Raw genomic sequence first — 22,991 nt, forward strand, 5'->3', positions numbered from 1 at the left:
ACCCCCATCGTTCTACCCGGACACTGAGGTCCAGCTCTGAGGGCCTTCTGGCGGTTCCCTCAGTGCCAGAAGCCAAGTTACAGGGAACCAGGCAGAGGGCCTTCTTGGTAGTGGCGCCTTCCCTGTGGAACGCCCTCCCACCAGATGTCAAAGAGAACAACAACTACCAGACTCTTAGAAGACACCTGAAGGCGGCCACTTTAGGGAAGCTTTTAATGTTTGATGTATTACAGTATTTTAATATTTTTTGGAAGCCGCCCAGAGTGGCTGGGGTAAGCCCAGCCAGATGGGCGGGGTATACCTTAAATAATAAATTATTATTATTATTATTATTATTATTATTATTATTATTAGTCCTGCACCTTCCAACATTCGGCTTCATTGGATGGTCCCATTGGTTCCCAGCATTATGGGGGAGAGAACAGGTGCTTGAAATGTCTTCAGTCAGTTCTGGTAGCTCTGTGCAGCTACCAAGGGCACTGGGCACTAATGAAACTGGGGTCTAGAACTGTGTCCCATGATCTGTCAGTCATGGAGCAGAAGCTGCTGGGATGTGGACTCAGGTTGCGGCAATCCAGGGTTTTTAGCAATTAAACTGAGCCAAAACAGGGTGGTGCCGTCCCTGCAGGTGGCAAAAATTCAACCAAGGCTGGACCTGGAAACTTTCACCACTGTACTTTTGAGGGGTTTTTAAAATAGCAATTAAGCAGTATATACATTTTAAGAAACAAATAAATAAAATTACAAAATAAATATACTTTAGTCAGGCAAAAGGGGGTGCAGGAGTGGAACAAATGCAAAAGGTTGTCCCAAAACTGGCTAAAGCAATTTTGCTCTCCCGCTGCCTGACTTATCTATACGTCACTTCTGTGCCCTACCTTTGGTCTGCCAGGAGTACAGAGCAACCAAACCATATAAAAAAAGATAAAAGCAAGATAGCAATAAAATACTCATAATTTAAAAATATAAAATCCAATCTAACTTCCGTACACCGTCACCATCAGAGTATTAAAACAGCACTGGCAACACACAATTGGATCCAAAGGCTTGAGTAAATAAAACTCAATTTTGTTCTGCCCATCTCATTTTCTTGAGGAGAAAATGTCAGGCTTCATCTTCAAGCCCCCCCCCCCCCAATTTGCAGCCCCCTTTCCCTGTTTGGCACAAGCAAATGGAGTGAAGGGATTTTCAATCTGTTCACTCAAATGGAAGCATGCACTTATATGCATTAGCCTGCAGTAAGTAAAGGAAGTCATTTATTTATACCCCCACCCCCGCTTTCTGCCAGAAGAGAGAGAGGCTTCGTCACATCAGAAACCCAGAAGAAAAGGAATAAAATATACCGTGTAGCTGCCAAGCCCTGGGAACTCTGCTTGCCAGGTGGATTCCTGAGCCGCTAACTGGGCTGAGCCATCTCTAACCTGGCCCAATTGCCGCCCCTCCCTTTCCCAGGCTGTGCCCCCAGCACAAATGGCATCCTAGCCGGCCACCCAGCATGGCAGGGCTCCCTTCCCCCACTTTCCAATCCAGGGCATTTGGGATTCCATGACTGGGGGTGGGGGTGGGTGAAGCCGTTTAATCTGCCCTTTAATCTTGCTGCAGCGGATGCTGCTGCTTTCTTTTAGGCCTGGTCTCCAGGGGTTTGGGAGGGGGGTCCTTGTAGGCAGTCCTTAGAACAGCCTCCCTGAGCCTGTTGCCCTCCAGATGTTTCAGACTATTGCTGTTTTTATTTCATTAATGTATTGCTTCCCAGGATGCACCTCCAGGCCACTTCACAATGCAATAGCAAACTACACAAGACAATTGCATAGGAACAGTTAAGACAATTGCACATAGGAACGCAAGTGTGGCGAACAAATCCTAGTCAGATTTATATTGCACAAGAGAAGCCAGAAAAAGGGAGGGATTAAGCTGTGATTCCTACATTGCAGCGGGTTGAACTAGATGACCCATGGGGTCCCTTCCAGCTCTACAACTGTATGAGTCTATGAATACACAATTGGAACAGAACACATATTTTATGCCCTGACTTTTCCTCGACTCATCAGTCTGCCCCCCCACCCCCGATTTATGTATATGAATTCTCCTGATTCTTTTTTTGATTTGCTTTTATACTGTTTCATTATTGATGTTAGGCTGATGTTTTCTTTGTCATGGATACTGTTTTTTATATTGGACGTAATAAACCGACAAGGCATTTTTTTAAAAAAAATATTAAGCAGTTTAGAATGGCTTTGAAATAGATAAATGCTATTTCAAATCCAATGTAGATAGCAACTGAGGAGATATATAATTTATACTCTACTTGATTGTAAAAACAAACAAACAAAAAACCCCACCTCAAAGCCGTCTACAAAAAAGGCAAAACAATAAAATTATTAGGAAAAACTAACAATACGTAATTTAAAACTTTAAAAAAGTTGTAATAACAAAAGACTAAACCAGGACAAAACTTGCTAATCCCCTTCTTTGTTGAAAGAGGGGGAAAAAATATTTAGCAGGGAAGACAACAGAGACAAGCACTTGTCTGAATTGCAGTGGGAGGGAGTTCCGCAGGGCAGGGCACAAAAGCCCTGATTCTGACATCATACAAATCCCATCAGCCCCAGCCAGCACAACTGCCCTCTCATCAGCCCTGGCATCCTACTGAGTGCAAAACATCTGGAGGGCACCAGGTTGACAATGGCTGCCCCAGAGTCAGATTTTGCAGTATTGACTGAGCAGGGCTGGCTTTGTGCAAAACCTGCATTTTTTATTTATAGATAAGCTTCAGCCACTGCCAGCCCCCGGAAGGATATCCTGATCAAAGCCTTCCTTCCAGGCCCTCTGCTGGCTACCTACACGGTAGTGGGTTCAAATGCCAGAGCTGGTGCCAAGCCAAAGCAGCTGTCAAGATCTGAGAGCGGGTGGGTGGCTTGGCCGGATACCTCTTCTAGAAGCCTCCTTCCCATGCCAGAGGAGAAAAGGGAGGCCTTGTTCTTTCCACCAACGTCTCAGGCCCAGAGCTCGATGGAGAAGCCTTTGCCAAGTCTTCCATGCACTCTTGGCCACAGCAATCCATCTGTGAAATGGGGATAATAACTGAGCTGTTTTGTCCCCTGTGAAATAAAGGAACGGCCTCTGTCCACACCTTGTGGGAGCCTCACAGAACTGAGGAGCAGTCCGTGATCTGAGCCAGGAGGACTTGCAAGAGCGTAAGCCCCTGAATCTCTTTCAGTGCAGGCAATGAGAGCCAGGGTGGTGGAGTGTTGATTAATGGCTCAGGTTCCTCACTGCTTGGGTCAATTGTTATCTGATCTGCCTCACAGGGTTGTGGCGAAGATCAGAGGGAGGTCAGAGGGAAGGAACCAGCTCCCCTTCCTTGAGCAACTTGGAAGAAAGTCAGTATATAAATTTTGCCAATAAATAAATGACCAGCATTAAAATAACAAACAAAACGACAGCAGAAGCCTTTCCTTCTCGCTAAGTAACCTGCTGCAAACTGTCGCTGCAAGACCAAATACCGCCTCCTACAGGTGCCCTTTAATTTTGCTGCCGGTTTAAGAACGTCCTCTGCTTATGCTCAGAAACTACCATCCCTGGCACTGGGGCAAGACCTTTCAAGCTCTGCGTCGATAGCCCCACTTTAGCCCAGGTGCTTTGGGGCGAACGAGAGAGAGGGGGGCGCAAGCCCTTCGAGACTTTCTGCACATACTTGGCTGCCCTCTGGTCTTTCTCAAAACGTCCCCGAAAAAGCCTTTGAGGGCACGTCCAGTCCTGCCCTCCGAGGCTGAGAGTCTCCCGTCCTTCGAGGCCGGGCATTCTGCACGCGCTCAGAGACCCTCTCGCCCTGCGCCGCTGCTCTTCCCCTTCCCCTCCACCACCTCAGCGGCGGCGACGGCGGCAACCCCATCGAGCTCCCTCGGCGGAGAAGAGGCGGGAGGGAAGCCGGGAAGCAGAGGTGGGGGCTCCGCCCGGATGCCCCCCGCCCTCGGCCCCCCGCCCAGGCGAGGCTGCGGCGGGATCCGCCTTCCTTCCGGAGCGGCGGCGGCGGCTGCAGCAGCAGGAGCAGAGCGCGGCGAGGCGTCGCGTCGCGTTTGCAGCTCCAGCGCGCCCGGACCATGGAGGGCTCGCCGCTGCCGCCACCAGGGGAGGAGGAGGCGGCGGCAACAGCCCGAGCCGGAGCCGGCAGGAGCCCCAGCGCAGCCGGGCAGCGCTAGCCGCCGCGCCGCAAAACAGCCGAGCCCGGTCCCCGCCCGCTCGCCAGGCGCTGCGCTCCGGCCGCCGCTGCCACCGCCGCGCGTCTCCATTGCGCGCAGCATCTGCAGCCGCCGCCGCAGGAGGAGGAGAAGGCGACACCCCACCTCCACGCCCGCCCGGGACCCGATCCGAGCCGGCGGGGATGCGCGGGCTCTGAGCGCCCCTCGCCCTCCGGCCCTCCGCGCCCCCGGGGGCCGGTCTCCCCGCGCTCGCCATGGGCAAAGACCAGGAGCTGATGCAGGCGGTGAAGGCGGAGGACATCGGGGCGGTGCAGAAGCTGCTGCAGAGGCCCAAGCCCGGCAAAGCCAGTGAGTGACCAGCGCTATCCTCCCCCCCCCCCAATTAATTCCTCGATTTAATTCCTCTTCCCCCACCTGGCCTTTGAAAGAATATAAATAGGAATGGGATGCAACCCAGAGCGCGCCTTCTGCCTGGATGGATGCCCAGCTCCTGGGGTGGGTGGGGGGAGGGAGTCTAGGGGAAGGATCCCTTCCCCAGATGGCATCAGGAACCTCTTTGCAGAGGGTGGGTGGGGCGAGGGGGCTGCTGCTGCTCTTCTGCATTATGCTGCCCCTCCCCCCGCCCGTGACCCCCCCCCCAGATATTCACCCACACCCAGCCAGGGTGGGTCCTGCTCATTCCCTTATTCCAGGCTGGCATTGGGGTTTTGGTTGGCTCTGAGCCCATCTCTCCAACCCCCGGAGGAGGGGGTGTCCAGTGCTGCTGGGGGAAGGGGCATTTGCCTAAACATGGCTGGATGTTGTGGCATTCCACAGTGCCACCCCGGAGTGACTCTCAGCTCCGCTGGCCCATGTAAACAGGCTTTACGCTGGTGATGTGTGTGTGTGTGTTTTTGGGGGGAGGGAGGCAAGATAAAATTCAGCGTTACTCGCCTCGCCACACATTGCTGCTCCACACCCACCTGCCCACTCACATGGCAAACTGGCATGGGGGGGTGGCAAGGAAGGTGCCACGCTTAGCCACTGGGGTGTCTCTCCTGCTGGCTTTGAACTCTCGAGTGCAACTGAGTGAGAGACGAGCTACTCTCCTGTTAGCCAGTGGCTGTTGCCCCAGGTTGCGTTTTCTATTTGATATCAGCGACATAGCAGAGAATTGCCTTGGCGCTGGCACCAAGTGGATTAAGGGAGGCTGAAGAGCTCTGCGAGGGCAAAGTGGTTCCGAGTGCCTGGAGGGAGCTGGCGCCTGAGTGCCAAGGCCGTGTGCAGTGCCTCTGGCGCCATACCCATCCCTGGGTTGTAGTACACTGCTTGCTGCCCGCTCTCCAGATAAGAGGTGCCCGCTGTGGCTTCCCTTCTGCACTTTGAGAAGTGTCAGACTGGCAAGGGGATGTGGGCATCCTTCCCTCCTTGGCCTGGAATGAGCGGCCCTTTCTGGGCTAGGTCTGGCTCTAAGGGGAGCTGTGTGGCCGTAATTTTTCACCTGGCTTTGCCAGTCTTTTCTGAAATGCTTTCCTGTAGCCGCGTGCAAGGATGGCTGGATTTTATTTTATTTTTGCGGAGAAGGAACTGATTTTTGAGCTGCCTGTGACATCTTAGCTAGGGGAAACTGGGATCAGATTGGTGCTCAATTTCTAGAAGAGGTATCAGATTTCCACTCCATCTGAAAGCATCGCTGGCTCGCTGTGGGAGGAACTCCATCTGGCTGGTCCTCGGATGTGTGTGCGGATTCCCGGTCAATACTCTGTGATGTATGGAGCATTTGAGCCTTGCATTGAAAATAGGCTGGGAAGGCTGAGGCCTGGGAATCTGAAGACTTGTTGCCCCTCCAGACATCCTATTAGTTGTGCATTTGTCATGTTTTGCGCTCAGGGTGGTTAGACGTCGTCCTCTTTTCAGAACAGTTTGCAATTGCAGAAGTTTCACAGCGGTCAGACTGCTTCCATTTCCCAGCGGTGCATGTCCTGCACTTTCCTGCTGAAATCTTGTAAGTTTTCATGCCACAAGTGTTCCCGAGTGGTGTGTCATTCTACTTTTCTTGCGCTATAGCGCAAGAGTGCCCCTCTGGATGGCAATAATGCAGTAACATTGGGGGACAATCGCAGAACAACTGATAAAAGCAAAGTGACATGTGGATGGTCTGGTATGAATCTGCTACTAATACGTTATTGCCATTGATGAGATGGCACAGAAAACCCCAGCCTGGGAGGGGTCCTTAAGCATTTTGTCGGGGGGCAGCTGAGTAGTCCTGGTTATTGCGGGAGTTGTTGGGTTTAGGTATGAGTTAGTCCCGAGCAGAAAATGGCTAACTAGGTCTCTCTGTCTCTCTCATACTCTGATGCTCCCTTGTGCTCCTCTAGACAGGGGCAACTCATTTAATTCTGTGTTTTGTCCAACCCCAAGCAAACTGTTGGGAGAAACTAAGGTTAAATGGTGGGTTTTAGTGCTTGGGGGAGCTGTAGCTTCCGGGTCCAGAAAAGCGCTGCAATTAAAGCAGGTCTTGGTGCTGACTTAAAGTTGCCCTAGCAGGGATGTTGGTCTTGGAAGCACTGCAGCTCAGCGGTAGAGCATCTGCTTTGCATGCAGAAGGTCCCAGGTTCAACCACTGGCGTCTCCATTTAAATCTGGGCATGTTCTGAAACCTTGGAGAGCTGCTGCCAGTCAGTGTAGACAATACTGTGCTAGATGGACTTGGTGGAAAGCAGTTTCCTGGACTTGGGCAGAAACAGGGGCTGTTGAGAGGGGCTTGCTACCTTTAGCCCACCTCCCCAAGCTGGTTTGATGTCCCTCTTTGCTGACTCCCCAGGCCAGAACAATATATTTTCCATACCGTGTAATCTAAACGGTTTGCCCCAAGAGTCCCTTACAATGCCATGGGGGATGGTGGGGTGTGTGACATGCAGCAGTGCAAGGGATCTTGGAATACTCTGCCTGGGTTGGTGCCCCTGAAAAGGTCTCTGCCGCAAATGGGTCTGGGGTTTGCTTTCCAGGCAGATCACCATGGGATTCAGGATCTTGTTCCCCTTACAAGGGATTCCCTTCCTTACATTACCTGATTCTTGCCGTGGTCGACAGCAGAAGTTCAGAAGTCTGTCCTTTTATTTGTATACTGCTTTTCTTGCATGCGTGGCACTCAAAGGGGGTTTGTTCACCCCACCATCTATTTGGGGCTGAGCCCACTGTGTTTGTGTGAGAGATGGGGAAAATCTGCTTTGTGCAGCCTGCTGTGCTTCCCAGCTAATGGGTGTGTGCGTGTTGCAGCGTCAATTGCCCAATGCCAGGACTTTGCAGAAATGCTGAGCTCCTGCAGCTTTCTTGGCCTTTGGACAAACACTTCTCGCCTCTGAGACCTGGGCGTGATTGCAGGTGATGCAGCCTTGAGTTGGGCTTCTTCACGCTCGCACACAGGAATGCACCGACCTGCGCTTCCTGGAAGTTCTGCCTCCAAATTGGAAATCCTTCGACTGCAACCCCTGTCCAAGAGAGTTTCTCATCTCTGGCGCTACCTAATAACAGCCGCTCTGCCCCACTTGAAACCTATGTATTTATTTTGAATGAAGCGATCCTGTAGCAGCTGGGGGAATGCTTTTAGGGACAGAATGCATGAGAGATTTCTGGGGTCTATCCTTTGAGGGACTGGGATTGCCCAAAGCCCCTTATTCTATCCATATAAGAAATATATATACCACTTTGTCAAAAAGCTGCAGGGCAGTTTGCAACATATTAAACAACGCAATGTCTGTGCATAACATAATATCAGTAAAATACACACTCAAAAGAAATAAGATTTAAATAATGATATAAATACAATTCATAATAAGCAGTAAAGGTAACGGGACCCCTGACCATTAGGTCCAGTTGTGGCCAACTCTGGGGTTGTGGCACTCATCTCGCTTTATTGGCTGAGGGAGCCGGCGTACAGCTTCCGGGTCATGTGGCCAGCATGACTAAGCCACTTCTGGCGAACCAGAGCAGCACACGGAAACGCCGTTTACCTTCCTGCTGGAGCGGTACCTATTTATCTACTAGCACTTTGACGTGCTTTCGAACTGCTAGATTGGCAGGAGCAGGGACCGAGCAACAGGAGCTCACCCCATTGCAGGGATTCGAACCGCCGACCTTCTGATCAGCAAGTCCTAGGCTCTGTGGTTTAACCCACAGCGCCACCCGCGTCCCTTTAATAAATAGTAGTGTCAAGTTATTTGTATGCTATCACAGATACCCTCATCCAAAAGCCTGCTAGAAGGGATCAACTGTTTCCTTTTTTTAAAGAAAAAAGTGGTTAGACTGCAGTAGGAAGAGCATTTTTCAGATGTGGAGCCACTACTGAAAAGGCCCTTCTCTTGGATCCTGTCACTGCACACTCATCCACTTACCTCAGAACATGAGGTCAGTGACAAAGTCAGGTGAAAGGGCTCTTGGTGGCTGCTCTGAAAACCATTGCTGGAAAAATGGGGAGGCCTATCCTCTCATTTGTGTGGGGAATAAGCAGGAGATGGGAGTTGGATAGATGCCCAGATACTCAGGCCTCATGTGGGGATGAAGAGGTCTCTCTTCTGCCCCCTACCCATTAAATATTTTATCTAGGTACTACTGTCCTGGGCTATTCAGTGGGAGCCATCTCCACCCCCAGACTCTTAGCTGGATATGGTCAGGGCTGCTGTGGGTCAGTGACCCCAGACTGCAGAAAAGGCGAACCTGGTTGTTCTAGCTGGGTGCTAGGTCTTATCATAATCCTGAAGGCAATATTATTATTGTTATTATTGTTGTTGTTGAGAGCAATTCCGAGCCTGTGATTTGGAGTCAGCCTTAAGTGCCACAGTTTTTGTCTAGACTCGGTAGTCAAACTAAGCTTTATGGCCAGTGGGATCCTTCTCCCATCGAGGGCTGACTTTGCTTTTTTGCCTACTTTTAAGGTCAGGGACTATAGTCTGTTCCCAGTGGTAGAAACTGAGATATAAAAGCTAGGAGCCAGATGGCACCTTACGCCTAGGTTTCAGTCGCCATAACGGAATGCTAGGCACAGCACCAAAAGAGGAACTGGGGTTGTGCTGCTGCATGAATCGGTTGGCTCACAAAGCACCGAAATACGTGCGTCTTTTGGCGCCGTGCTGCCCTGTAGACTCACGGAATCGTGTAGCAGCACGGCACCAGAAGTGGCGATTGTTTCAATGCCGTGCTGTCCCGCAAGCCAGCAGACTGGTTTGGCATGGCGGCGGTGCCAGCCAGCCGCATGGAGATGTTAGTTGCCCAACCTGACAACCAGACATGTCCGCTTCCTCACCAAAGGCTGATTGCCTGTTGCAGAATGCAGCTGGTGCCTGGTTAGTTTTGAGCACTCTCTGCTTCCCTTCCAGATTTGGGGAAGGGTCCTAGCTGAGTGGCAGAGCATCCACTCTACATGCAGAAGATCTTGGGTTCAGTCCCCATCACTTCCAGGCTGGGCTGGGAAAAGACTCCTGCTTGAAACCCAGAGAGCTGCTGCCTGCCATTGTAGGCAATACTGAGCTAGATGCACCAAGAATCTGACTCTGTATATCAAGCAACTTCTTGCTTTGCTAGGAGTTAGAAGGGGTGGCAGGGATGTCCCGGTTGGGCCGCTGTGTGGCTGAGGCACCTCTGCTGGCTCTGCCACACCCTGTGGCCAAACAGCTCCCTCTTTCCCCTTTCCAGCCAAAGTTTCTCTGGGCCGGGTGGAGAGATCAGCCATACAGCTACCAAGATGACCTCTGTCCACCTCTGCAGCTCCAAATTTGAGATGGTGATTGGGGCTAATCGCACTTGTTGGAAGGCAGCAGTCATGGTGAGAAGAAATATGTGAGTCTGCTGAAGGTGACTGGGGTGACTTTAAGAGAGGACTGGAGAAATTCATGGCGGCGAACGAGGCTTTCAGTGGCTACCAGCCATGTTGCTTATGTTCTCCCTCCAATGTTGGAAGCAGTGCGCCTCTGAGCACCAGTTGCTGAGAATCAATGGAGAGCACTGTGGTTGAGCTCAGGTCCTGCACTGAGGCTTCCCATTGGTTTATTTCAATTTTTTTGCCTTTATACCCCACCTTTTCTCCTAGGAGCTCAAGGTAGTGCACGTGGTTCTCTGCTTCCTAACTTAATCCCCATAACAACCCTGTGAGGTAGGTTAGGCTGAGAGAAAGAGAAGGCAGCAATTGGCCCAAAGTCACTAGGTGAGCTTTGTGGCCAAGTGGGGATTTGAACCCTGCTCTCCTGAGCCCTAGTCCAACACTCTAACCACTACACCACATTGGCTGTCAGGGGTTGGTCACTGTCAAAACAGAATGCAGGATTAGGTTTGCCCTCGTTGGCCTGATCCAGCCGTGTCACCCTTCTGTACAGTAGTAACTAGCATGGTGTCCTCCAGATTGTGTTGGACTCCAACTCCAGTACAGTGTTTGAAATTTGCCAGGTGCATTTTGCACCTGGCTATTGACCACTTGCTTCCAAATGAAGATATCTGGGCATCAGGATGGCACCTGACATCTCTACCATCTGGAGGTGCATCCTGGGAGAACCACACACTAGTAACACATCCTGCAGAATCTATCAGTTATATTCTATCTGCACAACTGGAATTAATTTCTGGAATCAAAATGTTTTTTTTCTGTGCAGCCTGAGCAAGAGCAGTCACCATTAATAAAAAGAGGTCGGAATAGGCCAATATATATGTGCGGACTCTCCCTGGATCAAGTGACTTTTCTTCCTTAAGTTCTCTAAACTTTTAAACTAGCTCAAGGTAGTCATCAGAACTAGCCAGATGTTTAACTGAGAATCAATCACAGCCAGGCAACCCAGCCAGATGGGTGGGTGTTATAAATAATAAAATTATTATTATTTGAAAAATAAGACTTTCAAGCGGGCTTACCCAAAAACGGCAACTAGACATTCCGTTTTGGAGACTGTAACCTTGATTTAATGAGCCATTTGGTGCCTATTTGAGTTTCTAACATTGCTCCAGTAATCTCTGATTATTACTCATACTGGCTTGGGTTGAAGAGTTCAAAGGGCCCCACTAGATGTCCTTATTGTGCATTCATGCTTATTTGAGCTCATGATGGCATTAAGGTGCTTAGAGGGTGGATTGGATGACCCTTTGGGTCCCTTCCAACTCTACAATTGTTTTTGTGGAGCTACAGTTCTGCGTAGAGTTGTATTCTATGATTCTGTGACCCCGTTTTTAACACCCCTTGTACCTGCAAAAGTTTCACAGAGGCCACACCACTTCATGTACGATCTGCACACATCCTGCAACTTCCCACTGACACCCTGTAACTTTTCAGCTCACAAACATGGCGAGGCTTTGAGTTGTTCTTCTGAAAGTGGACCCCTCTGGACAGCAATGATGCGAGGGAAGCTTCTCAGAACAACTGACAAAGCAGAATGATATGAGGACAACCCAGCAGAAATCCACCCCTAATGCACTATTATTGCACCAATGTCATGTTGCAGAAAACACCTGCAAAAAACCCACCACTGCACTGGAGGGGGCCAGAGTCCAGCAACATCTGAGGAGGGGCATCACCATGGTGGCTGCTCCTGTGTTGGGAAGTTCAGCCTTGCAAATAAGTTGACCAGAAGCGCTGGCCTCCAGGTTCTCTTACTCAGCTTCTGGCTGGTGTAACCCTGTGTTAGTCATTTGCAGCCTGCAAGAAAATAAATAAGAACCAGGCCTGGTAAATTTCCCCTGCCTGGAAGTGATCATGATTTAGCCACTGGCAACCAACTGATTGACTGCTCCGAAGCCACAGCTGCAGGGTCTCTGTGCCAGGACACGGGGGTGAGATTCAGGACCTAGTTAGCTGCAGTTGTACATCATGGTAACTTCAAGGGTGGGGAGCCTGTGACCCTAAAGATGCTGTTTGTTTGTATATTATTGATTGCATTTATACCCCACCTCCAAGGTGTTCAAGGTGGCATGCAGGGTTCTCCCTCTCCTTATTTAAACCCCACAACTACCCTGTAAGGTAGGTTAGGCGGAGAAGCAGTGGTTGACCCAAGGTGAACCAGTAAGCTGTATGGCTGAGTGGGGATTCGAACCCTGGCCTCCCAGGCCCTAGTCCGATACACTAACCACTATGCTGCACTGGTTCTGTTGGAGTCCTGGCTCCTATCAGCTCCTGCCACCCTGGCCAATGGTCCAGAATGGTGAACTTTGGGAGTCCAACAGCCTCAGGAGGGCTACAAATTTCCCATCCTTGTGCTAAGTCATAGTTAAAAGTTTCCTGTGAAGAGGTGATCCCTCTGCTGCTAGCAAGTGGGAACGATGGACAAAGATCCCTGACATAACACGGGGGTTGTGGGTTGCTTCCTGCAGAAAAACCAAGAACAAACTCTGGCTTCAGATTAAAAAAAACCACAGTCCCCAGTTTGGACGCTGTGCAAAGCCAAGGGCCATGGTTTGTTTCTCCCACTCTAGCAGGGTGGAGCAAAGCAGGGCACTCTGGTCATGCACAAGAAACCTTTAACCATGGCTTACCATGAGCTGCAGACGCACTGTTCAGTAATGATCTGTTTGGGGATTGGAAATGTGTGGAAATGATTATTCTTATTTACAATAAAGGGCCTCATTATCGTACACATACCTTGCAGGTATTGACAATTTTTCTTTTGGGAAAGCTTTTTCCCCTTGAACTAGATACTCAGCAGATTTTTTCATCTTCAGATTGCAAACCTTGCTAATTCATATAACTGGGTAATAATACAATGGTTCCCACCCACCCACCACATTGCTGATAATCTCCGCATTAGGAAGAGATTGTGACATGTAAGGTAGCTGTCCAAAATCTTATGAAGGTTGATTACAAAATGCACTCAGGGTTGGGGGGGGGATCAGAAGTACACAGGTTCCCCCACCCCACCCCAGTATTAAAAATTTGGGAATTTATGAATTTCCACATTACTGTCTGCCTATACATCATATATTTAAAGCACACACATCCCAAGAATCCTGGGAGCCATCAAGGGTAGTGTGGGGTAAGCTACAGTTCCCATGATACTTTGGCGGCAGGGTGTGGGTTTTAATTGTGCTTTTAATTCACTGTACACTGCTGAGAGTGCACTGGCTGGCAGTAGCTCTCCAGGGTTTCAGGCAGGAGTCCCTCCCAGCCCTACCTGGAGATGCCAGGGTTTGAACTCAGGACTTTCTGCATGCAAAGCAGATGCTTTGTCGCTGAGCTACAGCCCTCCCCCTGTGGTCATCTGTGTTTACATGCCCAGCTAACGCTGCGCTTGACATGGCTGCATGTGTGAATGGATGATATTTTCATGGTCAGAGAGTGTTCTCTGGGGATGGCCTCTGTCTCTTCCAGTCTGCCGTGGGAGCTTTGTTCTTTCACTGTCACTGGTAGGACCTGGGAAAGGCCGGAAGAATCACTCGCTGTTTCTTAGAAGTACAGTGGTACCTCGGGTTACAGACGCTTCAGGTTACAGACTCCGCTAACCCAGAAATAGTACCTTGGGTTCAGAACTTTACTTCAGGATGAGAACAGAAATTGCGCCATGGTGGCATGGCAGCAGCAGGAAGATTCATATTGCATTTAAAGGCAAACCGACCTAATTCACACTCCTATAAAACAGTATGAGAACCGGAACACAGATTCATAGAGCTGGAAGGGACCACAAGGGTCATCTAGTTCAATCTCCTGCAATGCAGGAATCTTTTTGCAGAATGTGGGGCTGGAACACTTGACCCCGTCCCTGAGATTAAGAGTCTAATGCTCTATCAGCTGAACACAACCATCCTTTGAAATTTACACTTCTCTGAATTTTGCAGTGCAGCTCTCTAGCCAAGGAAGGTGTGCAAAAAAAAAAAAAGGCCTATTCTAGGGCAGCTGTTCCAAAATTTTGGACTGTGGACCCCCAGGAGCCCATGAGCTTCATTCAGGTGATCCACAATAGATATTCATGTTGATTTGTAATTGCATTTTTATTGCTTCTTTCCTTTCTTATGTTGTATTCTCATGTATTACAGTTTGAATTCCACGGAATGCAAATTGCAGTACAGTGGTACCTCGGGTTAAGTACTTAATTCGTTCTGGAGGTCTGTTCTTAACCTGAAACTGTTCTTAACCTGAAGCACACTTTAGCTAATGGGGCCTCCTGCTGCCGCTGCCCTGCCGGAGCACGATTTCTGTTCTCATCCTGAAGCAAAGTTCTTAACTCGAGGTACTATTTCTGGGTTAGCGGAGTCTGTAACCTGAAGCGTATGTAACCCGAGGTACCACTGTACAAGAAAACACAATCTAGAAGAAAATGAAAGAAGCAATAAAGATGCAATTAAAAGCTATCCATTGTCTAGCACAGCACAGTACAATTGCTGCAACGGGCAGAAAAGTCGTTAGGTGGTCTGTTGGGACCCTCAGCAATTTTCAAGTGGTCCATGGGAGAGGAAAATTGGGACGCACTGTACTAGGGTAAAATGTGCATGTAAATGCGTATATTAGTAAAAGTAACCTACGAAAATGCATGGTGTTAGTGCTTTTATTCTGGGGCGAATCAAGTGTACACAGTATCAGCACCTTCTCTCCCCCCGCCCCCGGTTAAAATGTGTCATTTTCTGTATAAGAACTTCATGTTGGGCACCGACACCTTTTTTCCTAAAACAAAAAAATGCAGACTGAAGTAAAGATTGGAAGAACAAGAAACAGAGAGGAAATGAAACCAGCAGGTTCTTGTATCTGTGACTGCCTGGAATGTGTCCCTGGTCTATGATGATGGCTGTACTTTACCTGGATGGAGGATGGGGAGTTGGTAGTGGCTCCTAAAAGGTTTCCTAAGCGGGAATGTGGCCCTCCAGTTGGAAAAAAGTTCCAAACTCCAGGGCATGCCTTTGGAATGACCTGGCAGAATTCTTTGTATGTTTTTATGGGGAGGGCAGACAGGTGCTGCCCCCCCCGCCACTGCTTTGCCATGAAGTGCTCTCCTTGTTAGTCATGCTGCTTGATTCTTCCCCTTTAATTGTCTTAAAGCTCCCAACAATCTCTTTAAAGCTCCCCAAAGCAGCTTAGCCATGATAGCTGCAGCAGGAGCCCGTCCTTACGTCGGGGCGATTATTTCTTGTTATTGTGTTTGAATGTTAAAGCTCTCTCGAACAATGTTTCTTGTTCCTACCGGAAAAGAGAGGTTTAAAGAGAGGCGTTTGTGTGCGCGCACATTGCAAAGGTGTGTCGGGTTCCTAGCGGGGAGGAAAGCGTGGGCCCAGGACCCTGCAGGCACAGACCCCACAAAGTCTGCTCCTGTCAAGCTCAGATGCTCAGGCAGAAAGGCCCCTTAATCGACTTGGAAGTGTTTGTGTTAATCTGCCAGCCTCACTTGCAAGAGCTGGCGTGCTCAGATTTCCTGGAGGACTGTAGGACGGTGCGATCTTGTTAGAAGGTGAGAGCACAGGTGCCACCATTTACAGAAGGCTTTGCCAGTTTGCAGCAATGCTTCCTGGTGCAGGTTTTCTCCCCACCGTCCCACTTATCTGTTCCTAGCCAAACCTACCATTTATACAGCCAGGTTGTTCCCATCGGGATAGAGAAATGGAAGTCGTTCTTCACACAGCGCATTGTTAAACTATGGAACTTACTGCCACAAGAGGCAGTGGTGGTCACCAACCTTTGGACGGTTTCATGGAGTGGCTACTAGCCGTGATGGTTATGCAATGCGTCCATGGTCAAAGGCAGCAATGCTTCTGAATACCAGTTGTTGGAAACCACAGGAGGGGAGAGGGCTCTTGTGATTGGATCCTGCTTGCGGGTTTCCTATCCCATTGGGGCATCTGGTTGACCTCTGTGAGAACAGGATGCTGGACTAGGTGGGCCATGTGCAGAGCATGTGCAGAGTTCACTCGTTTTCTCCATGCAAGATGAATGTTCAGATCCAGTAGTGAATACACTCAGCACTTATGGAGAGAGTTTGTTTGAGAGAGGAGGGCAAGGCATCTTCATCGCCAGGATAATGTTGGTTTCTGTATCTTACGATGTTGGGACATCATTGCTTGTCGCCTCTTGAAAACTCAATGGGCTCTGCTACCCAGAGAGAAATGGCTGGGGCCTTTTCAAAAGCTGCGTCACTTGTGGGCAGTCTGTGGGCCCCTAGCTCAGTGGTAGGGTATCTACCTTTTATACAGAAGGTCCCAGGTTCAATTCCTGGCATGTATCCAGGTAAGACTAGGACATTCTAGAGAACTGTTGCCGGTCAGTGTGGCCAACACTGAGCTTGATGGACCAATGGTGTGGCTCATTATAAGGCAGGGGCCATGTTCGTAATAACAGGGTGTGAAATTCACATGCTCAGTAAAAATAATGCATCTCTCGGGACCAAACAGCATTCACAGTGCAGCAAACGCTCAGGCTGGAGTTGAATCAATCGGTCAAATTTTGAGGAAGAGCTTTGCCTTAGTGGGATCTCCTCCAACTCTACAATTCTGTGATTCCATGAAAATGTTGCACACTGTCTCTGTGCCGTCTTCCATGCCATAGGTGAAAATGAGAGTCATTCCTTCCCTTCACAGCATGAGGATAGAGCTATGAACGGCAGTGCCTTAAGCGCTTCTGAAGGGGCATTGGAAATAGGGCAGGCGAGGGTTAACTGCTGAAGCTCTCCTAGGAATAAGTGGCTGCTGTTTGGAGTGGGAAGATGCTCAAGGTAGCTAAAAAAAACTTCTCTGGGCATGGCCGGAGGGCTGGTGATGCAAAAACCCAAGGGAAGGCAAGCAGGTCTGGGTCTGAACGGAAGGACAGAGTCTGTCTGGAAATCCCATAAAACCTGCCTTTGAGTTTCAGGCTATGGAAGGAGTCAAAATAGATTTGAGTGGGCAGCCGAGGAGCACTGCATGATGGGTTTTGATGTCTTTGTGACCTTTTTGCATTTGAGGTTTCCATCGATTGCACTGGACACCTGTTGCTGCTGATTGCACGGCGCCCTTGAATTATGATCTCTCGATTTCTTGTGCAGCTTGACTTCTTCCAGCTTTTGAGGGGTGTTTGTGTGTGAATGTGGGATGGATGGATGCAGCCAAGGGGTCAAGAGGGGCTGTTTCCAGATGATGGAGACAGGTTGCATCCCACCGCCCACTTTCACTCTTCAAAGCCATTTCATTTGCCTAGCTGAATAATGCAGAGGCTTATAAATATGCAGATGCCAAACTCTCTATTCCTTTGGGATCCAGGTTGTTCATAAAAGCGCGACACAGATGCTGCGATACAGCACATCCACAGGATTGGAATGTGCTCTCCTTCTTAGCGGAGGTGAAGGAATGTGCAAGCAAAGGAGAGGGGAAGGAACAGCTCAGTTTATTTCACTTAATATTTATTTCATAAAATTGGTATACTGCCTAATTGTCAAAACAAACAGACTTCAAAGTGGTTTGCCAAAAAGAATAGAACAACAGAACTATTGGCAAAAAGACAACCATTGAAAACCTTCAAAAATAATTAACATTAACAATAAGATAAAAACCAGATTAAAACACATGTCAACAGCAGTGTTAGAAATTAGCCAGGTGCAAGGTGCATTTTGTGACCAGTGTAGGTCCAGTTGCGACCACGTGGAGATCTCTGGATGTTGGTGACTGAGGAAAGCAAAATGTCGCTTAGAGAACGATCTGAAATATTTCATTGAAGCTTGAATTTGTTTTATTCTGGATTGTTTTATTTGATGTTTTAAGGTGTTGTAAACTGATTTGAGATTTTTTTAAAAAATGTAAAGCGATATAGAAATTAAATGAATAAAAATAAGAATAAGCACCCACGAAAAAGCACCCAGACAAACAGCTGTCTGATTTGTTGCAGCCATTGTATTCTTATGTTCCCAGATCAGCAAAAGGTGATGGGAAAAGCCAGTTTACTGCAGCAAGACTGTAGATTAGGATCTGACATCCTTCTTAGGCCTTTGCCAAGTGGAAACTGTTCTTCCGAACTAGAACAATGGCTCCTCTGCCCAAATCAACCTCCCTTTGAGAAAGTTATTGTTGGCCCAATGTTGACTGGGAGGAATGTGCCAAAGTTTTCTTTTACTTCCCAATTAAGCTGTTCACAAATGATCTGGAGTTAGGGGTGAGTGGTGAGGTGGCCAAGTTTGTAGATGGCCCCAAATTGTTCAGGGCGGTTAAAGCAGAAAGGGATTGCAAGGTGCTCTGAATGGATCTCTCCAAGAATGGGAAGGAAAATGGCAAATGCAAAAAACCCTAACTTCACTATTGACATCTGAACTAGTGGTGATGAACAGGAAGGAGATTTGAGGTCAAGGTGGAGAGCTTGCTGAAAGGCTTTGAGAGCGCTGTTAGAAATTAGCCAAGTGCCAGGCACATTTTGTTTTATTTGATGTTTCAACATGTTGTAAACCACTCTGAGATTTCTTCCTTATAATATAAAGCAGTATAGAAATGAAATTAACAACAGCAACAATGACAATAATAAAATTTTACCAGGGGGAAAACCCAGCCCCTAGATGTTCCATTATGGTGCCTCTAACCTAGGTTTCAGGAGCCATTCGGTGAATAGCTTATATATCTGACACTGCTTTAAATCAGTGGTTCCCAAACTTTTTGGGGCCACCCTGCTTGGTTCCACAAATACCATTCAAAACAGTAACCATTAATTGCATATTTGTTCGAAACCCCGTTTAACCTATTCTGCGATGCCTGCTCTTAAACCCTGGAGAGCGGCTGTCAGTCAGTGTAGACAGTCGTGAGCTTGCTGAGCCACTGTCCTGACTGGTGTAGGGCAGCTCCAAATGCCCGTTTGCATGCGGAGTATTGAGTGTGAACGTAAATCCGAGCCTCCCTTCGCCGGCAGTCTTCAGGGGAGTCTGCGCTTCCCTCCCAGCCAGCCTCTGTTTCCAAACCTGTCATGTTCTGTCTCTGCTGGTTGAGGGAACCCTCCATTCTCTTGCGACTGTCAGTTAATTCTGGGTTTCCTCGTTCCATTTGATCACTTTAATAACTTCCTCCTCCGGCAGCCGTGTTTAATGAAACCCAGAGAAGGCTTTGCAGAGCTCTGAATGTTCTCCTTGCGACGTTGTGGCAGAAGTGTATCTTGCAGGCAGCAATGATGGGAGCTGGCCGTGATGGGGTGGTCCAAATTCTGATAGGAGGGAACTGGGGTCACTGGTTGTGTGTGTGTGTGTAGAGGAGGATGTTATTGATGTAAGTTTTCATTTTCAAATGAGAGGCCAAATTTGTTGCTCTTTTCACAGCTGCCATGCGAGGGTCGAGGGTATAGAATCATATAGGTAAAAAAAGGTAAAGGACCCCTGGACAGTTAAGTCTAGTCAAAGGCGACTATGGGGTCGCAGTGCTCATCTCACTTTCAGGCCAAGGGAGCCGGCGTTTGTCCACAGACAGCTTTTCAGGATCATGGTGCCAGCAGGACTAAATCTGGTGCAACAGAACATTGTGACGGAAACCAGTGTTTACCTTACCACCCCAGCAGTACCTATTTATCTACTTGCACCGGTATGCTTTCGAACTGCTAGGTTGGCAGGAGCTGGGACAGAGCAACGGGAGCTCACTCCATCATAGGCATTTGAACCGCTGACCTTCCGATCAGCAAGCCTGAGAGGCTCAGTGGTTTAGACCACAATGCCACCCGTGTCCTAAGAATCATAGAATTGTAGAGTTGGAGAGGGACCCTTAAAGGTCATGCAGTGCAACCCTCTGCAATGTAGGAATCACAGCTAAAGAATCCATGACAGGTGGCCATCCAGCTCTTCCTTAAAAACCTTCAACAAAGGAGAGACAACCATCTTCCAAGGGAGTCCATTCTGCGGTCAAACACTTCCTGCCATCAGAAAGCTCTTCCTAATGTTGAGTCAGAATTTCCTTCCTTGTCATTTGAATCCATTGGTTTGGATTCCTCTGGAGCAGCACACCTTCCTTCCGTGGAGGTTTTTAAACAGAGGTTGGATGGTCAGGGATTCTTTAGCCGTGTTGCAGGGGCTTGGACTAGGTCCCTTACAACTTTACAATTCTGTGATTCTGTGAATGATAAACCAAGCATGATTCTGTAATGGAAGTAGAGGGGGCAGGTAGGTTAGGAGCTTTATGGGTTGAAGTTCTAGCTTTTTGTTATCGAGGAGAACGCAAGGGATGCCAGCCGTGCCTTTGCCCTTGACTGCGGGGCTTCTCCTTCCTTCAGAGAAGGTGGAATTCCAGATTGTCAAGACTCCTCTCCTGGTGCTGTTCCTCTCTCCCGTTGCTGAATTGCCTCCTTTTGTAAAAATAATGATGCTACATGATTTATCCTGCTGCTGAAATAATTGGACAGTACACTAACAAGCACCGCAGGCGATCTGGAGAGATGTTTTGTTCAAATATTGGGGGGGGGGCGCCAGTCAAAACCAAACTCCTGAGAACCTCTGGAGGAACCTCTGGAGTGCTGGTCAAATCCTGCCCTCCAGTAACCTTGCTGTCTGGCCCTCCATAACCTCTCATTGACCTGGTTTAATACACCCTTGGTGCATGTTCCTGTGGGTCTTCTGCCAGGTTCTGTCACCAGGGGGTGAGAGAGGAGTTGGGCCCCGTCTTCCCTTCACCCCCTTGGCAGTTTGATCTGTCTGAGAATGATGGACAGTTTATTAGCACATAGAATCATAAATTTCAGAGTTGGAAGGGACCTAAAGGGTCATCTACTCCAACCCCTGGCAATGCCGGAATCACAGCTTCATATATACATATATTTGAATAATAATGATGATGATGATTTTCTACTAATTTTTAATGTTCAAGTACACAAATAGATCCATTTATCATGTAGGTGGAGACGTTAAAATGGCTTCCAAACATCTTGTTTGGTACCTTGCCTCCATTTTGTAATTGTATTGGGTCACTGGTACCATTACCTGTTTATTCATTAAATCAGCAGCAGCATCCTTAGACTAGATTAAAAATAAAGAAATAATCAGTATTATTAGCACAGTGGGATAATCCTCTGTCGCCTGTCTTCAGGCGTCATAGAATTGTTTATATTTACTCTTCCTTTCGATAGGCAACTAAGTTTACTGTTATCAGTAGATCCCAGACCTTTGTGGATTAGTGTGTGTTTTACACAGAAGAGCAACTCTGAACATGTGCAAAGTAGTTACAGCCTCCCTGCACACAGAGTAGGGTTGGCAAAACTTCTTTCTGAGTTTCATTCTGGGCAGAATTCGGAGGGCCAGTGGTGGGTTTGGCCGAAACAGGAGAGGATGGAACAGCAGCTGCCAATCTTTACCTTTTTCCTGAATTAATTTTTTAAATTAATTTTTCATTAATAACAATCCAATGGAGGCCACATTAATACAATGCCAAATCAAGTGCAATACCCTAGCTTCGACACACCCTTGTCTGTCCTCCCTCTGTCATCAGAGTTCAAGCACACATTGCAAAGAGTTGGTCTGGATGACCCATGAGGTCCCAGGCAAGGAAAAACACTTGGTGTGTGATGCAAGGCCAGTCCGGGGTGTGTGTGGCCTGTGGAGTATTCCAAGGGCCTGATAGAGTGGTCTTGAGGGCCATATTTCGCCGCATAGAGAGTATAGCTTCCAAGTCAGAGAGAGCAGTTTCTAGAAGAGGATGGGCCTTGCCACCTCTTTTGGTTAGAAAACAACCGCAGTGGATCATGGGAACATGGTAGTGGCCAAGCCGTGACGGGTGACTCTTGGCAGTTGCCTGCATGGTGTGTTCCTAGCAGAGTCTTCGGCACTGGAGACCTGCCCTCCCTGCAGAGTTGGCAGGCCACCCTTGCTTGCCTCATCCTTTCCTTCCCAGGCACATGTTAGAGGGAGGGGGAGTCCAGGCCAGCCAGTTTTGGGTGTCTCTCTCCCTAAGTTGGGACGCCTGGTGTGCTCTGCCCTGCTCCAAGTTCCAGGCTGGCTGGCTGGCTGGGAGGTGGAATTAGTCAGCCCAGGGAAAACAGGGGAGTCATTGTCTCTTTCTCTGCTGCTCTGGAAGCCGGGAACTTCTTGCTGTGGCAAGGTGCAAACATCCAAGCCATGGCATTGATGGGGCCGACAAATAGGGAATGGCCAATGGATACACCCAGGGATACGGGGAGGGTGTGTGTTGTGTTTTCAGACCCTCCCTTATGGAAACACCTCCTTGCAAACAGAAAACCATCATCTCAGGAGGGAGACAGGGTTGGTTTCGCCCCTCCCTGTTTTTCTTCATGCCGGGAGGTGTTGGGTTTTGTTTTCTTCATTGGGGAAGCATTCAAAAATGCAGCACACACACCACTACCCCCGGCAGTCTGAAGTGGCACAGTCCTGAGAAAGGTTCCCCACAGCATTAGCCAATCTGGTGCCCTCCACAGAATCATAGAGTTGGAAGGGACTCAAAGGGTCCTCTCGCCCAACTCCCCTGCAATCCATATGTTTTGTACTGCATTTCCCATTGGTGTTGGCTGGGGCTGATGGGAGTTGTAGTCCAAAAACATCTGGAGGACACCAGGCTGTCAAATTCCGGTTTACCCAGGAAGACTCCCCTGCTGAGCACCTGAGGGCCCCAGTCCTGCCACTCACCACCTGGCCTAGGACAGGGCCTGACAGGCTCCATAAAGGACTGCTGCCACTGCTGCTGGACAGAGAGGGCTCCTTTTTTGTTGTTTTTTAAATTGCTGTTATTTTTTACCTTTGTCATTTTAAACTGTGATATTAATGCTGCATTCTTAGTTTTAGATTTTATGTGGAAATTGTTTTCCGTTTGGTTGCGTATTTTTTTGATGTGGTTTATTTATTGTTTATGACTTTTGTAAATATGTAAATCTTGTCATGTTGTAAGCAGCCTTGAGCATTGTTTTTAATTGTGGAAAGGCAGCATAAAAAT

General features: G+C 48.6%; 1 protein-coding gene across 3 annotated transcripts in view; it reads left to right on the top strand.

The window, feature by feature from the left end:
* Positions 1–4,026: 4,026 nt before the first annotated feature.
* CASKIN1 (CASK interacting protein 1) overlaps positions 4,027–22,991 on the top strand; it is a 117,527-nt gene continuing 98,562 nt past the window's right edge. For 2 of the 3 annotated variants that reach the window (XM_053365446.1, XM_053365447.1), the window contains exon 1: positions 4,027–4,547. In XM_053365446.1, coding sequence (XP_053221421.1) covers positions 4,454–4,547 — 94 coding nt within the window. In that variant the 5' untranslated portion in view covers positions 4,027–4,453. The remainder of the gene's footprint in view (positions 4,548–22,991) is intronic. The other variant, XM_053365448.1, reaches the window with a different exon arrangement.

The sequence above is a fragment of the Podarcis raffonei genome, chromosome 14, assembly GCF_027172205.1.
Source record: "Podarcis raffonei isolate rPodRaf1 chromosome 14, rPodRaf1.pri, whole genome shotgun sequence".
Lineage (NCBI taxonomy): Eukaryota > Metazoa > Chordata > Lepidosauria > Squamata > Lacertidae > Podarcis > Podarcis raffonei.